This window comes from Rhea pennata, chromosome 3 (genome assembly GCF_028389875.1).
Source record: "Rhea pennata isolate bPtePen1 chromosome 3, bPtePen1.pri, whole genome shotgun sequence".
NCBI classification, from domain to species: Eukaryota; Metazoa; Chordata; class Aves; order Rheiformes; family Rheidae; genus Rhea; species Rhea pennata.
Window position 1 is genome coordinate 119,500,873 of NC_084665.1, and position 14,514 is coordinate 119,515,386.

At 40.7% G+C, this 14,514-nt stretch overlaps 1 protein-coding gene across 1 annotated transcript in view; it reads right to left on the bottom strand.

Annotated features, from left to right (window-relative positions):
- Positions 1 to 818: 818 nt before the first annotated feature.
- Positions 819 to 14,514, bottom strand: part of HS1BP3 (HCLS1 binding protein 3) — a 53,942-nt gene continuing 40,246 nt past the window's right edge. The window contains exons 5-7 of the mRNA XM_062573178.1: positions 11,972 to 12,123; positions 11,340 to 11,475; positions 819 to 2,591 (exon numbers count right to left, since the gene is read on the bottom strand). Coding sequence (XP_062429162.1) covers positions 2,360 to 2,591; positions 11,340 to 11,475; positions 11,972 to 12,123 — 520 coding nt within the window. The 3' untranslated portion in view covers positions 819 to 2,359. The remainder of the gene's footprint in view (positions 2,592 to 11,339; positions 11,476 to 11,971; positions 12,124 to 14,514) is intronic.

Consider the following 14,514-nt stretch of genomic DNA (forward strand, 5'->3'; position numbering starts at 1 on the left):
TTGATTTCCATGTTCACAGTAAGAGTGACTGCCTTCAGCCACCACATAGTCCGCTGGCACTAGCCAACTCTTCCAGCTGACACCAGTGACACCTCATCCTTGACAGCTGCCACCAGCAGGACATGGACTAGGTGTCCCTGCTTAGGGCAGGACCATGGACAAACAGGTCTTCCCAGGTCCCTTCCAGCTCTGTCCTATTCCTTCTCTAATTTATTTCAAGGAACTGTAATCATTTTCCCTTGCTGTTTAAAGGTGAGGATCTGCAGTCAGTCTATTAATCATTAAATAAAAGTTGACCCTTTGAATGGTAGTTTTAGTAGTGTTCAGGCAATGTGCTGGGCTGCAGGCCAAAAATACCAAAACACAGTCTCCCAAGCAGTGCTGAAGAAAGGGGAGATTAAGATTCCAAACACACTGTGGCTGCTCGTGACAACAGGTAGTGTAATAGGAAGGCTGGATTTGACTGCCTGTCTGCTGTTCTCTGTGTGGTCTCTGATCAGTTATTTATTTTCCCTTCAGTATCTTTGTTCCCCTTCCACAGAATGGATATAAACAAACCTCCTAACTGCACCAAGACATGCTGAGAACAGAGAGAAGGTCAGGTATCACCTTTGCCCAAATATAGTTTTACCTTTAGCTGCTCTCAGAGGAAATATGACCTCAGCTACATTCCTGGTGTGATATGTATTTACACAGGGTTTCAGCTGAGCCTCTGTTTTAACATCATGTAATGCTCCTCAAGTCTTAAATGGGATCCATCCTTTAACTCCAATCTGCTGCTACTGTACAACCTAGAAACCAATAACAACAACAATATCTGCAGGCTATCAAAATGTTTTATTATACTAAACCTATTTTACATAAAACAGAACCAATAGTTTTATTTTACTTGTCCCATCAACCCAAAATACCTTCACCATATTTTCCATTGGCTTAAAGCAAAAATACTAACAGAGAGAATTTCATTATTAAAAATACAGGCATATATATAAGGCTTTCTATTCATTCTGTTCTATATTAAAAAGGCAGATTTAGGAATAGTGATATGGCTTACATATATTACTATTTTCCCTCTGGGGAGCTTTTCTCCACACTTGTGGCACAGGTGGCAGGAGTTCAGGAGTCTCTTTCTATATAACAGCTGTTATCAACCCATATTACATGTAAATTCAGCATGTTGAGACAGTGAGTCTGAGCTCTGGAAGGAAGATGAGTAGTCCAGGATGCCTGTTCTACCATGTATTTCCTACATCTCCTGCATATTAAAACTTCTCCAGTATATTTCCTTCCTTTTTCTTTATTCCTTCTGGGGCTAATCCCCAAGTTTTTCCTGTCTTGTTATAAAGATTACTACAGTAATGAAGAGACTGTTTTTGTTACAAAAGACTCATTTTGGCTTAGCGGAATTAGTCGCTATGGCTCCTTCTTTAATTTAAATTATAGAAGTGAGGGAGTGATGGAGAGGGTCTCCAGAGAGCGATTCAGACTTCCTCAGATTGGATGTCTGCACTGACATCCTTCTGGAGAACTCTGGCTCTCTACTGACTACAGAAGAAGCCCAGGAAAGCTTGCCTGGCAAAAAAATTAACCCTTGTGAATCTTGAGTACATTCACAAGAGTCCCTCAGCATCCAAATCACCCACTTAGGGCAATCTCCATGCATGTCTGGAGCTGCACTCTTAGCCATCTTCAGCCATATGCTACTCTCCCCAAGAGCTAAAGATGCATAGCGCTTAGTGTTTGCAGTCCTACTACCTAAGATACAAGTTGGCAGTTGTGCAGCTACAAAGTCAGCAGAACAGTCAGGCTTATGTGGGATTCCAGTATTTCTCTGAACTACAAAGGAACTATTACCTACACTATACCTGAACTTAACTATGGATTATAAATTACTGAAATACCAGTCAGGGAGGAAGGGGTTGCTATAATAATGCATAGCAGAAAAAGAAAATAACTGTTTCAGAGAGCTGAAATATATTGTGTAAAATGGCAGAAACGGCATTCTGTCTTGTTTCAGACCATTTGTTGGACGCTATGCATACTTGCCACGTGTGCTGCAGGCTTGCCATTTTCAGTTAGAACTAAACTGGCCAAAATTGTGCTGTTGATACTAAAATGATTTGCCATGTGACTGTAATTGATAGTGCCATGTCCTTATCCACATCCTCTGTAAAGCCCTGAAAATTTTGAAAGCATTAGGTTGTTCTTGCACAAGTCAAACTTGCTAGTGACTGAAGCACGATACCTAAATGGACACTGTGACAATCAAATGATCTGGCCAATTCTTACCACCCTCACTTGAGCTCAATGGGAGTTTGGACCAAGAAGGCATCACTACATTAAAAAAATATATTTATGTTCAAAAGAGGCTTGCATCTTCATTGTCAATAGATTCATTTTCCTGGATATACTGGAGAATGTCCACTTCACTCATTGTTTGAATCTTGTCTTTCTTTGGCTTTGCCAGTTGAGATGAATTAGTGTTGTTCCTGGGGGCAACTACTGGCTTCTCAGGTAATGGTGGTTTTGATGGTACTTTAGGTTTTGGTTTGGAGGTTACTTTCAAGAGTTTCTCGAAATCATCTTCAACTCTGGAATGAAAGGAAAACATCAGTAACTCCTCAGTGACACTGCTTGGGATTTTTTCTGCATTGCTTTTCATTTTGTAAGAAAATGCAATTCAGCAAAAAGAAACTTTCTGCAGAAAAAGATCAACTTCAATGAATTTCTTTTAGGAAGAGTTTTCCAAAAAAGTCGCAATGTTACCAAAATAAGAGCTGCTTTTTTACTGTATTTTTCAATTTACCATTTAGTGCATGTATTTTACAGCATGTTTTAAAATGTCTAAATTAAAAACAATTTGCAATTATCAAAATAAAAAGGCTTTGATTTTAGTCTGGGAAAAAAATGCTTTTGATTTGTGATGGGATGCTTTGTTTTTCCAAGAACTCAGAAAATTTCACAGAATGATAAAATCTTCTCACACTCACCTTTGCCTCCCCTCCCATAGCAGACATGCTCAATCATAAGAAACTGGAAAATGTCATGGCTTTAAAAATATTATGTTCACATTTGCTTCCAAGAAACTGAAGGTGCTTTGCAATCTGTGAGCGTATTCACAACTCTTTCTTTGGCAACCGTTTTTCCCCAACTTCCCAGTGAAAGAACCCAAAAGATCCAGAAAAGTAAAGGATTTTTTTTACCTGGATTGTCTGACCTTGTTATGGGACACAGCACGCTGTGTGTGTCCTACTCTGCACTCACTGGAGCTATTAGAGATTTTGGGAATGCTCTTTTAGTAGATTGCCCAGTGACTCCAAGAGGCGGCTGCCTTTGGGAAGTTAGTATGTGAAGGAAAGGGAATGAAGCTTGTGACACATCACATCTCTTGAAGATAAGGCAGAGATGACAGAATAAAAATTAGCATAGCTGGGAAAGTGCTTATAGGCTAAAGTAATTTTTGTTCTGAATCAAACAGCCTTTTGTTTTGGTCCCCTAAGCACAGTGATCAAACAAAATACCATAAGGATTAAACACCATTGTTAACTTGCCAAAGGCTTGATTGATCAATCCTTGTTAAGTAGTCAAAACTCAAAGAGCAACACATGCAGAGAATCAGCCACGTAATGACTACCTATAAAAGTTGAGAATTTGATAAAATGCATACCTCATATACCCTTACAAAATATATGACTTGCAAAAGCCATGTCCCTTATTGTAGCATATAAAAATTAAGAAAGTTTAAGCATAAGAAGAATAAACAATTTTTTTTACATTGAGGACTACGAACCAAAGATCAAGATGAACCGTAGTTTCATAACTAGGGGTTATCTCCTTGACAGACCTTAGCTCTACTGGGATACACGTGCTCTATGACTGTGGCATCTTAATCACTGAAGTCACTGAACAGTTTAATTGTTTACAAGCAGTGACCTAAGACTGGTTTTAATAAACTTCAGTATCAGCTGATCTGAGAAGGGCTGAATGCTTGGATTTAGCATATTAGACTGTAACAGTGCCAGCAGTAAAACTCCCTTTGCCTCAGGCAAAGGGCAGCCTGGCAGAAAAGCTACCAATGAACTAGGACATGAAATTAAGGAGCAGTAGTTATTCCAAGGGGACTGGAATTATCTTCTGTGCTAAATAGCCCTTCTAACAGTTTTACTTAATTCATTTCTAGAAGACTTGGAATGATAAAACAGTCTGGTCAAGTGATTCTTAAACAAGAAAGTAGTTGGCTGCCCACATGCAACTCATCCTCTCCCTGTGTCCTCTGTTCGAATGCTACAGCCAGAGGTGGCACAGTTCCTCCACCCAGGTGGATGAGCTGGATGCCCTCTGTCAGTTAGAGCAGCAGCAACCATCTCGTGTCAAAGGCAAGGACCAAATGGAGACACAACTCAGAGAACAGACAATGGCTGTTTTGCTGAAGGTCCTCCCATTTCAGCCTCTGGTGACTGCAAGAAACTTGGGGAACAGCTTTTCAGTAACTCCATTCGGTAGAACAGAAAAGTATGCAGGGAGTCTAAGGAAGGTGCTTTTGTAGTCTGTCCTGCTATAAGCCCTGTGGGTCAGCAGTCCTTGGAACATGAGTGAATATCATCTCATTTACATCACGTATTTTTTGACCCTTCCTCTCATTTGCCTTTTGTAATTCATATCGTCTTCATTGACACATCAGCTTATTTTGTGCCAGCCAATGAGGCCATCTTGGCAGTTCATCCGGGTCTCAGTGAAGTCACTGGAATAACTTCTGTAGACTAAAAGAGACTGTGATTTCTCCCCTCCTTTCTTTGACTACTGGTACCCTTAAAAGAGAGATTGTAACTGCTTCTAGCACATGGCAGAGCAGCTGGAGGATCCTTCTACAGACAGCTCAAGTAAAGCAGACAGTTAAAGCAAAGCTTAGCTGTTCCATGGTTTGGCAAGCAGATGATAGGGTTAACAGGCCATGACCATGGTGGACATGATCAACAAGGGAAGAATCAATGTTTTCAATGTTTTCTGAGAAATTCTGTTACTCTATCTCTGGTGTATACTCTATCAGTATTAAAACAGCAGGTGCTTGAAAAGCTCAAGGCTCCTCAGTTAAGGACCTCATTACTATTAAGAGAAACTGTATGATTTCAGGGTTTTCTTTTTATGTTTGCCCTTATTAAAATACATGAAGAACTTAAGATGGCACTGCTCAGGCTGAGACAAACTACACTCACCCTGAATTGACCTTAAAGTGAACAGCCAAGGATCAACCTGAATTGTCTGCAATACAGGAGGTCAGAACACTTTAAGGTAAAACCACGTTTGAAGTCAGATCTTTCTGTGAGGAAATGTAGAAGGGGTCAGTTATAACTAAGACTGATCTTTTGAAATCAAGTGCCTAAACACCAATATCTAAAACTAGGAAATACCTAAACAGTTCAACTGATGGACAGAGCAGGGACAATGTCCCAGAACTCTGCACCTTGAACTCTATGCTGTGGACTTTGTGCTCCAACAGACAACTCCTGCTGTTACCTCAAATTTTATTTGTCCAGCTAACTCTGGAGACCATATTTTCTTTTATTTAGATAGTAAGATTTCTGCTGTCTTCTGGTTCCATGATTTCCTGTGGGTGTTATATCCCACCGAACACATTGTTAGTGTGCTCCTTCTTTCTGAGTACTCTGTCTATGGATAAGAAATTAAAAGTTGGCATTTTTGTTTGCTGCAGTGAGCTCCAAATCAGAGATATCACACCTGTGATTGCATTGCCAGGACATGTTCCTTATTCTCTTTGCTGTGTAATAAACAAGACATGCTAGGGCCAGTATTTCTGAAGCCTAGCTTTCCTTATCTAATGCCTCCATTTCTTGGCATAAACAAATACTGAATGAGTCAGTAGCCATGTAGTAAAGTTCTAGTCATAAACAACAAAAAATATTCACCAGATGAACAAGGCATACGTATACACACAGATCTTATGGAGGAGTACGATTTTGAATTAGGTTCAGTGCCTGAGGCGGCAGCTGATCTGCCCAGCAGGGGCAATAGGAAACACAGCCCATTAACCTGATCAGACACTGCAGCTTCCTGAACTCTCTGTATTTGTCCAGCTCTCCATTGATTTCTGTGCTAACCCCAGCAATAAGAGCTTTCAGCACAGTTATAAAAAAGATGCAGTCCAGTAGTTGCTTTTTGTTGGTGGTGGGTATTCCAGGCAAATATTCAACAGGAGATCTGATTTTTTGAAGTCTAGAAACTGATCATGTGAAGCTCCTTTTTTTGTCCTAGATTTCTGAAAGACATTGGCTAGAGAAAGGTATTTTACAGAGAACACAGCAGATAACACTTGGTCTTTGTCTCAAAACTTGCTCTTCCTGCTGTAGTGCAAGGCAAACTGTTTGATCCACTGATATTTGATCATGTGAGACACAACTGCCTTTGAGAAACTGAAGAAGTGAATGCAAAACACCTCAGGCAGAGATAGAAACAAATACTTCTATTTCTTGAGAAGCAAATGAATTGTTACAATGCATAACTAGCACCATATTTAACTCTAGCCCAGGAGGAGGAAAAAAAAATTAGCAACTGCTCTGAAATAACAAGGAGATTAAAGCAAGAACCTTCTCTTCCCCATCCCCCATCTTGTTAAAGACAATCAGGCACAGAATCCATTTAATTAATCATTCTCTAATTAGTCTCTTTCTTTTTCTGAAATGCAAAAGCAGCAGCAGCACCACCACCACCACCATGCTGCTTAAAATTCCTGTCATACTATTGTGCTGATTAGACTCTCAATATTGGTGGAAAAGACTCTCAATATTGGTTGAGCCAATATTGACTCTCAGTATTGGTGGAAAATCTCATTGTTTCCAGATGTAGAAAGCAACCAAAAAATCTATTTACTATGAAAGAAAGCCTGTCACAAAGCTCTACGATAGGACTGCCAGGATGTGGACTTTAAGAGAATGAAAGGTTTCTTATTCAGAGAAAAAGACTCAGCTACCATCAGAATATCAAATTTTAGATGTCAGTTCTTGACTTCTGCCTTGTCTACTTGGACAAGGTCTTTGGGACATGAATGAATATATGTCTGTACAACACCTAGCACAAAAGGGAAAATCACCCCTTCAGCTTGGGGACCCATAATTCATTAAAATATGCAGAAGAATTGTGTTTGAAGCAAGGTTTTGTAACTTCCACAGCCTGAGTACATTCAAACCACTGTCTCCTTCTTCTATCTGCCTATTCACCAGGTAGTAGTATAGTTGGAGCATGGGGGAGCAGGCAGAAGGTGGAGGGAGTATCAGCTGTCCAAAATGCCAGAAATTGGGATAAGGAGGCTGAAATGTGGCAATGCTCAAGCCTAGCAAAAGGAACCCTTGTTAGACCAGGAGCAATCAGGACTCTAGGTAACCTCCCTTCATTATTCCATACAATCCACATATGTTCCTAAGACTAGCACAAGAATTCATGTTTCCCATCTTCCTAGCAAAAGCCAAGTTTATTTCGTAGCTCCTCGAGTGTTTGTAACAGAATCCCTATACACCACAGGAAAAATTAAATGAACAAAATAAATGCTTGAAGAACAGCCCAGAAAGTCCTCTCGCGCAGCAAAAAAACCCAAGAAAAATCCAAAAAACGGATAAAAAGAGGAATAACAGCTAGTCACTTACTTAAAGCTACTGCAGCCAAGTCAAGGCTCCTTCCCTACAGTCAGGTCACAACAAGCAAGAGAAACTGCCTAGGAGCGGTTAGGAAATTTCTGACTTAGTTTTTCCAAGTCTCTCTGCAGTCCACCTGCACACCATCCAAACAACCTCTGGAGTTTCTCCTCCCCTACCATTAGCGCTGCTCTGGTGCCCTCAGGACAGTGAGAAAGCACTTCCCAGCATGTAGTGCTGGAGGTGCCGTCCCATACGACTCCAACTAGTCTGAAAATAGAAGTGTTATTCTCCGAATTCAGCAGCTGCTAGCGGCCTGCTGAACGAACAACATACGAACTTTCTCCACTTTAAGGGCAGCAGTGGTCTCTTGGCACATCTGAAGCTAGCAAACCCCTCAGGAAGCTACCTGAACTGAACAGTGCTTACAAATGGCCATTGTTCGGATGTAGCTTCACAAACAGTTCAGGCTCTCTAACAAAATAATGCTGCGGAAACAGTCATCACTAGCATCATCGATGGCACAATTTGCAGCTGTAAATACATACTAGCTTGTAAATACAGGCAGAATTCATCTTTTAATGAGATGGATAGGAGAAAGCAGCAGAGAGGTAAAAGCTGGACTGTCCAGCTTTTATCAACAAGAGGAAACTTATATCAGAGTAAGTCTTAGTAAGAAAATACCAGGTCTATCATCATAGCTTAGCACAAACGAGACCCTGCTGCTGAGACTTTCCTCAGCACTGGAAAAAGACAAATCTTATGCTCCCAGCCAATTCCTTCTATCTCAACTCTCTATTCATTATCAAAGGTGAAACTAATTAAATCTCTCCTGAAAGGCTGCTCACACAACCATGGTAATTATTTCAGCCTAGGATGTGTGGTAATTTCTCTAATTCTGTGGGCTCACAGACCCGCTGCGACAATCACAGGATCAAATCTAGCATTAGTTTTCCACAAAAACTTGATCCATCACACCAGGCAGACACCATTTACATTAATGAGGCAGAAGAGGTTGACTGCAGTCCAGCAGTATGAAAACTTAATTTACAAATCTGTGGCCATTGGGTGGATGGAGACAAAGAAGTAGGATGACAGGAGAGTCCATGATGGGACAGTTTGCAGGGCACTGATTCAGCAGCGTTGACTTCTATCACTAACCTAAAATCGATCTCAGAGCTGAGGAGGAGTTACAAGAATAAAGGTAAAAGGCTGAATGGGTCCAGAATGAACCAACACACAGCAAAATGACAAGGCTTATTCTCTTAAACTCTAGGAAAGATTTGATTGGTTGCCTTTTTAAATTTCACCTCAGTGAGCCACTGCAGTACCTCTGAAGAGTAGAATGCAACGGGACCCAGAATTTCTAGGAGAAGCCTAGATTCTTCCTAGGTGTCCCTATGGTGAAGAGAGTAGCCAAAAGACCAGCCCACCTATCACACTTGTTCTCAGAGCACAACTCATCGAAGGGAGATGCTCCTTTTTCCTGAAGGCAACATGAGGGGACTTGACCTGTCTGGCTCCTACCAGAGCATATGTCTATGTTCCACACATTCTGTAGGGACATGCAAGTACCATCCTCTACAGGCACCTTACTGAAGTATTTTCACAGAACAAGGGGTAGGAAAGAGCGCCTGAAGCTACAATGCCAGAGGCCAGAGTGAGGTAGTTCACCAGTTTCTCCATGACTCCCACTAGATTTTGGCCATAGGACAAGAAATTAGGAACCGGTAAGAGGTTGGTCAGTGGACTGGCAGAGGAAAGATACTTGTTTGAGAGGACATGGGTGTTTTGCCATAAAAAGAAACATTGTGTTACCCTGCTAAAGTGTTTGGTCCTTCTCAAAGTTCAACACTTGTATTAGCAAGTGAAGAGTATTAAAATAGTAATTCTCATTTCATTTGAGCAGGTATCCAGAGAGAGCACAGTTTTCACAGTCTGCAATGAGAGCATTTATCATATTCTCTTCTCCCTCATGTTGTGACACGCACAGCCCACGCACATTTTGCAGACTCATTTGTCTCCATAACAGTCTCTTCCCCAAGAGTTACAAGTCACTGCAGGGGATTCACTGCTGTGCCAACAGTGCTGTGGTGCTACTGCTGCTACAACTGCTTGCTTACCACAAAGATCATGAAGGTCTTGGTTGCTCATGCACTCTGCTTCCATCTCCCCTTTGGATGGAGAAGGTGCTGCCCTTCTCTGTCTTATACAGTGCTCTTTTATTACTGCTTATGATTCACTAGAAAGAGTATCTGCGGGAATACTGTGCAGTACTGTTTCCAGCAAGTCACGCACTTCTTGGATCTACCACATATATGTACATGTGAGCATACTGTGTAACAGTGCAGTAGCACTGATGTATGCTACACAGGTCAAGAGTTACCGTATCTGCATTATTCACCTGATCTATCTACATACAGTGAACATTTAAGATTTTTGGACATATCACAGCAGTGTTAGCACATAATAGTTCAGGCTGGTCTTAAGTCTTGACAGCATGTCTCCAGGCAAAATTTCTGTGTGGTAAAACATGGACCAAGGCATTTGCTAGCCTTCTTTAGTGCCCCACCCTGCTCCAGCCTACTGAAGAGTGCTTGTGAATCAGTCTATCTGCTCTCAGTGATGTGCATGTAACACAGTGTGCTAGATTTATCACAGAGATTTCAGAGAGTCTTAGGCATTTAAACAAGTGGACAGATCCTGACCTATCTGCCTATACCTCTGGCCTAGCCATGAGTTGGCTCTAGATTGCCACAGCAACTTTCCCATTGGACCAGAGGTATGATTCTCCTGAATTGCTGAAAGTACTGGAATGAGTCAAGTACAAATGAAAATGACTGCAATTTAAAAGAACTGGAATCTTTTTCCAAGGTTTTCCATTACCATCTGGATGTGCTGCTAACACTGATGACCCCAAACTGATCAGAAGGCATGGCCTGTTGCTCTCAGAGCAGACTCCAGAGACTTTTCTCTGCAATGAAGGAAGGGCAACCCTATAATCCAAAGGACATTAACATGACAGACAGAAAACTCTCTCCACTGATGAATAGTATTACAAGGACTCTATTAAAAGAGGCACTTCTCTTCTAGCCATATAAAAAAATCTGGGTCAAGTACTTTATGCTGAGATTGCTAGCACAGGAGAAAGTGAACGTGAAAATATTGTCCTTTATGACTGTGGAGGTGTGCACAGACATTCTCCTGGAAGTGGGCATGGACTTCTGTGAGCCAGCTGTAGAAAATCATTCCTCTAGTGGCAAGAGAGAAAAGCTCCTGATCTCAGAGTACTGAAGTAGAATTCATCCTTGTTTCTGGACTTTGTCAGTCCTCTGCCTGAGTTTCTCATTTTTCATAAGGCAGGTCATCTCTGCTTCCCTCTGGATCGTTTCCAGAAAGCAGAAGCGCCATGTTAGAAATCTGAGACTGGATGGTATGTCTTGGGCCTACAAGACCCTCCATTTGGAGTCATCGGATAATACCCTGCACCCTACCCTTTGCAAAGGGTCCCACTATTTTTGCCTTTTAATGCACTTGATTTCCAAGCTTCATGACGTAGATATTCCCTTTGCTTTGTTAATTACTGATCCATAGTTAGTATTCAACAGTGCTTAAGCTTTGTCCTCAAGTTTTCAGATCTAAACAACACTCTATTCAAGGGACCTTCATCCTACAGGATAGATTTGAGATGAGTACCTCAGCAGTTCCTCAGTGTCTTCCTCAGGACTCCTGTTTAGCACAAACTCCCTGGTATCAACGGCAGCTGGTAGCAGTAGTGAGTCACCCAGTCTTACCACTCCACCAAGGTCTGGGTCTTCAAATAACTTCAGATCTAGAAAGGGGAAACAGAAAAAGCCAGTCAAACAATGTGACATAATATAGTACCTGCATTAACACTAGCTAGGGAATCTCATGATGGGGCTGAAAAAAAAGGTCATAAAGAAAATTATTTTTACACAAGCACTTCCAATCCACAAACACATTAAACTCATCAGTGACACACTATGCTCTCAGGACTTGGTATATCTGCTTCCTTCCCACACTCAGAAGTAGGTCACGTTATTTTTGTTAAAGTGTTATGAGCAAGTGTGGGACAGTCAGCTTCTACAGATATAGAATACCTAAGCCCAAAATTTCAATAGTGAACAACTATAGGTACTGTAGGTCATATTTATTCCCTCTAGATGATTCTGCTCCAGTGAAAGATTTGTCTTAACATTCACAAGTCATCATCCAACCTGGATCATTACATTTTAAAAGCTCAATTACCCAAACGCTTTAGAATGCTTTACAATCTATGCATATAAACAAATGGAGAACATATTTACTCTCTTTCATCTTCTTCCTGGGACCAAGTGATGAGAAATCTTTTTCTGGGCCAAACAGTCCTTCCTCTTGATCAACTTCCTCTTCGAAAATGGTTAATTTGGGCTTCTCTTTCTTGGCTGGTGAAAAAGATGTTTTCTTTGTTTTTTTAGTTCTGAAATTGTAAGAGGCAAGAAAGTCAGCTGCAATTCTACATTTAACAAGAAAGATTTATGGCTCACAAAGTTCCATGAACTGAAAATAGATGGAGGCTGGGAAAGCATCAGAGAAAGGTACGTAGGCATCTGTTACACTCACTGACAGGATATTGAGCTGGATGAACTTTTGGTCTGATGTACTCTAACTGTACCCACATTTTGTACTCTTAAGAACTATAAAGGAACCCAATGGGAACTGGAAGAGCAGAGCTAACAATACTGTACTGTGAAAACTACCTATCACATTTGTTTTCAACAGTTTTACTCTTCCCCCGCAGAAAGCTTAAAATAAGAAAGAACAGTCATTCCAGCAGCACTGTTACAGACAGACAGAAAAAGAATGGCTTGAAAAACAAAGTGCAGGCTGAACCATTGCACTGATCCCTTTGGATGGGTTCTGAAAGGTTTCTTCAGTTCCACTCCCTCGCCAGTGACTGCTGCAGTTTTTGACTGCTGCATAAAGGTGCTAGTCAGAACACCCTCACATGCCCTGAAGGAGACATGGTATGAAGTCTACAGCACCCTTAAGGTGAAGTGAGCAATGGACTGCTAGATACTATGTTGGACAGACTGCATACAGAATTTACAAAAGTCAGCCAGTACTTTCTGGTACCAAGAGCAGGATTAATTTGCTCTAAATTTAGCCTTCTAAAAGCTTGACAGCGAAACAAGGGTAATTTTTAGACTTCTGTAGTCAATGGAAAGAGACATATCTCCATAGGACGATTAATCTCATCTATTTTGAACACTGGCATTTGGATGCAATAAATCTCTGCAAATTTCTCTGTAAGTCTCTCCACTGACTAGAGAGGAGGTTAAAAACTGCTTTGGATTAGAGGCCATTTGCAGTTGGCTTAAACTAGGAGAGATTAATCTCCTTCCAAGAACAGAGGGAAAAAGTTCATGTCTCATGCTCTCACAGTTAAAAGTCATGTTCCATGAGACGAGGCTACAAGGCAGCTTTCACAGTAGGGTAGCTTGAGTTATGAGGCAGAAAGTGGCATAAAAATATGAGAACTTAGAGCACAGCACAAAAGCCTTTGGATGAAAAGTCCAATTTAAGCCAAGTAGAGAAAAACTAATTCCTTAGGATAGCATGTCCTTTCTAAGAAATCTCCAGATTTTAGAGATTTTTACTCTTATGAGGCACAGTTTGGCAATTACTAAGGAAACCTCTTTGAGCACCTCTTACAATAGATCTGATCTCCTTTGCAGAGAGGAGGTCAGGTTTCAGCCTAGGGCAAACCCAATTATCACCACTTAACATGCCATAGTCATCAAAAACTAAAAACTAAGGTCAAAAGATTACATATACAATCCAAATACATTGAAGAACCTTTTCCAATTACAGCTGCACACAGAGAGTACCAACCTGTTAGCTCCATTTTCATATATTTATTATCAACAAAATAGAACTGCTGGATGATAAGACCTTCATCTCTTTGCAACAGGAAATGCTGCACTTCAGAGGACTAAAAGCCTCATGCAAAACTTACAATACAGTCTTATTCAGAAACATATCCTATTCAGTACACTAATGATAACTGCAGTTTTCACTGACTAGTTTGCTGAACTACTTATAATACAACTTCCTTTCTAAAACAGGAGGAACTTCCAAGGCTTTGTTTTTCTTGCATTTGTACTCATTATGGATACGCCTGGAGTGACTTCTGCATTTGTGCTAGTTTTGTGTGGTCAGCTTTGAGGAGTGATCTCAAACTGAGACATTTCTAAAAGAGGCTTCTTCCACAAACTGACAAAATCTAAAGTAACACTAAATACAAACTAGACAACTTTCACCAAGAATTTCTACACAAACTCAAAAGTATTGCTTTCTTAGCTGCAGTAAGTAATCTAACACTCAAATGAGCCTAAGTATTAAAGGAACAGGTAACAAATGGTAATAAATGAGAGCCATTATTTAAAAGACAGGAACAAAAGAACAGTAAGGCTGAGTCTTACAGAGTTGGCAAATTTTTTAAAAAATAGAATTAGCAGACACAAATCAATAAGATCTATTGGAAAAGAACAACTTTTATTTGCAGAATTCATGCCTTTCAATACCCTAGTATTCTCTGGAGAACTACATTAGCATGTAGATTATCTACTGCCAATCCACACAGTGCCCAAAGCCTTTGACAAAATCCCTGTCCATCCAGAGAGTTACAACAGCTCTCCTGACACACAAGGGCTTATTATGCCATAGGAACTTATTCACAAGCCAATACATCTCCAAGCAATAGCTCTCCACCCCAGTGAAGTTAACAAGAGGTTTACTATTAATATTGTTAGCTATTAGTATTATTAGCTAACGTATCTGCTGCGAAGAGTAAGAGAAAGGTGGGAAA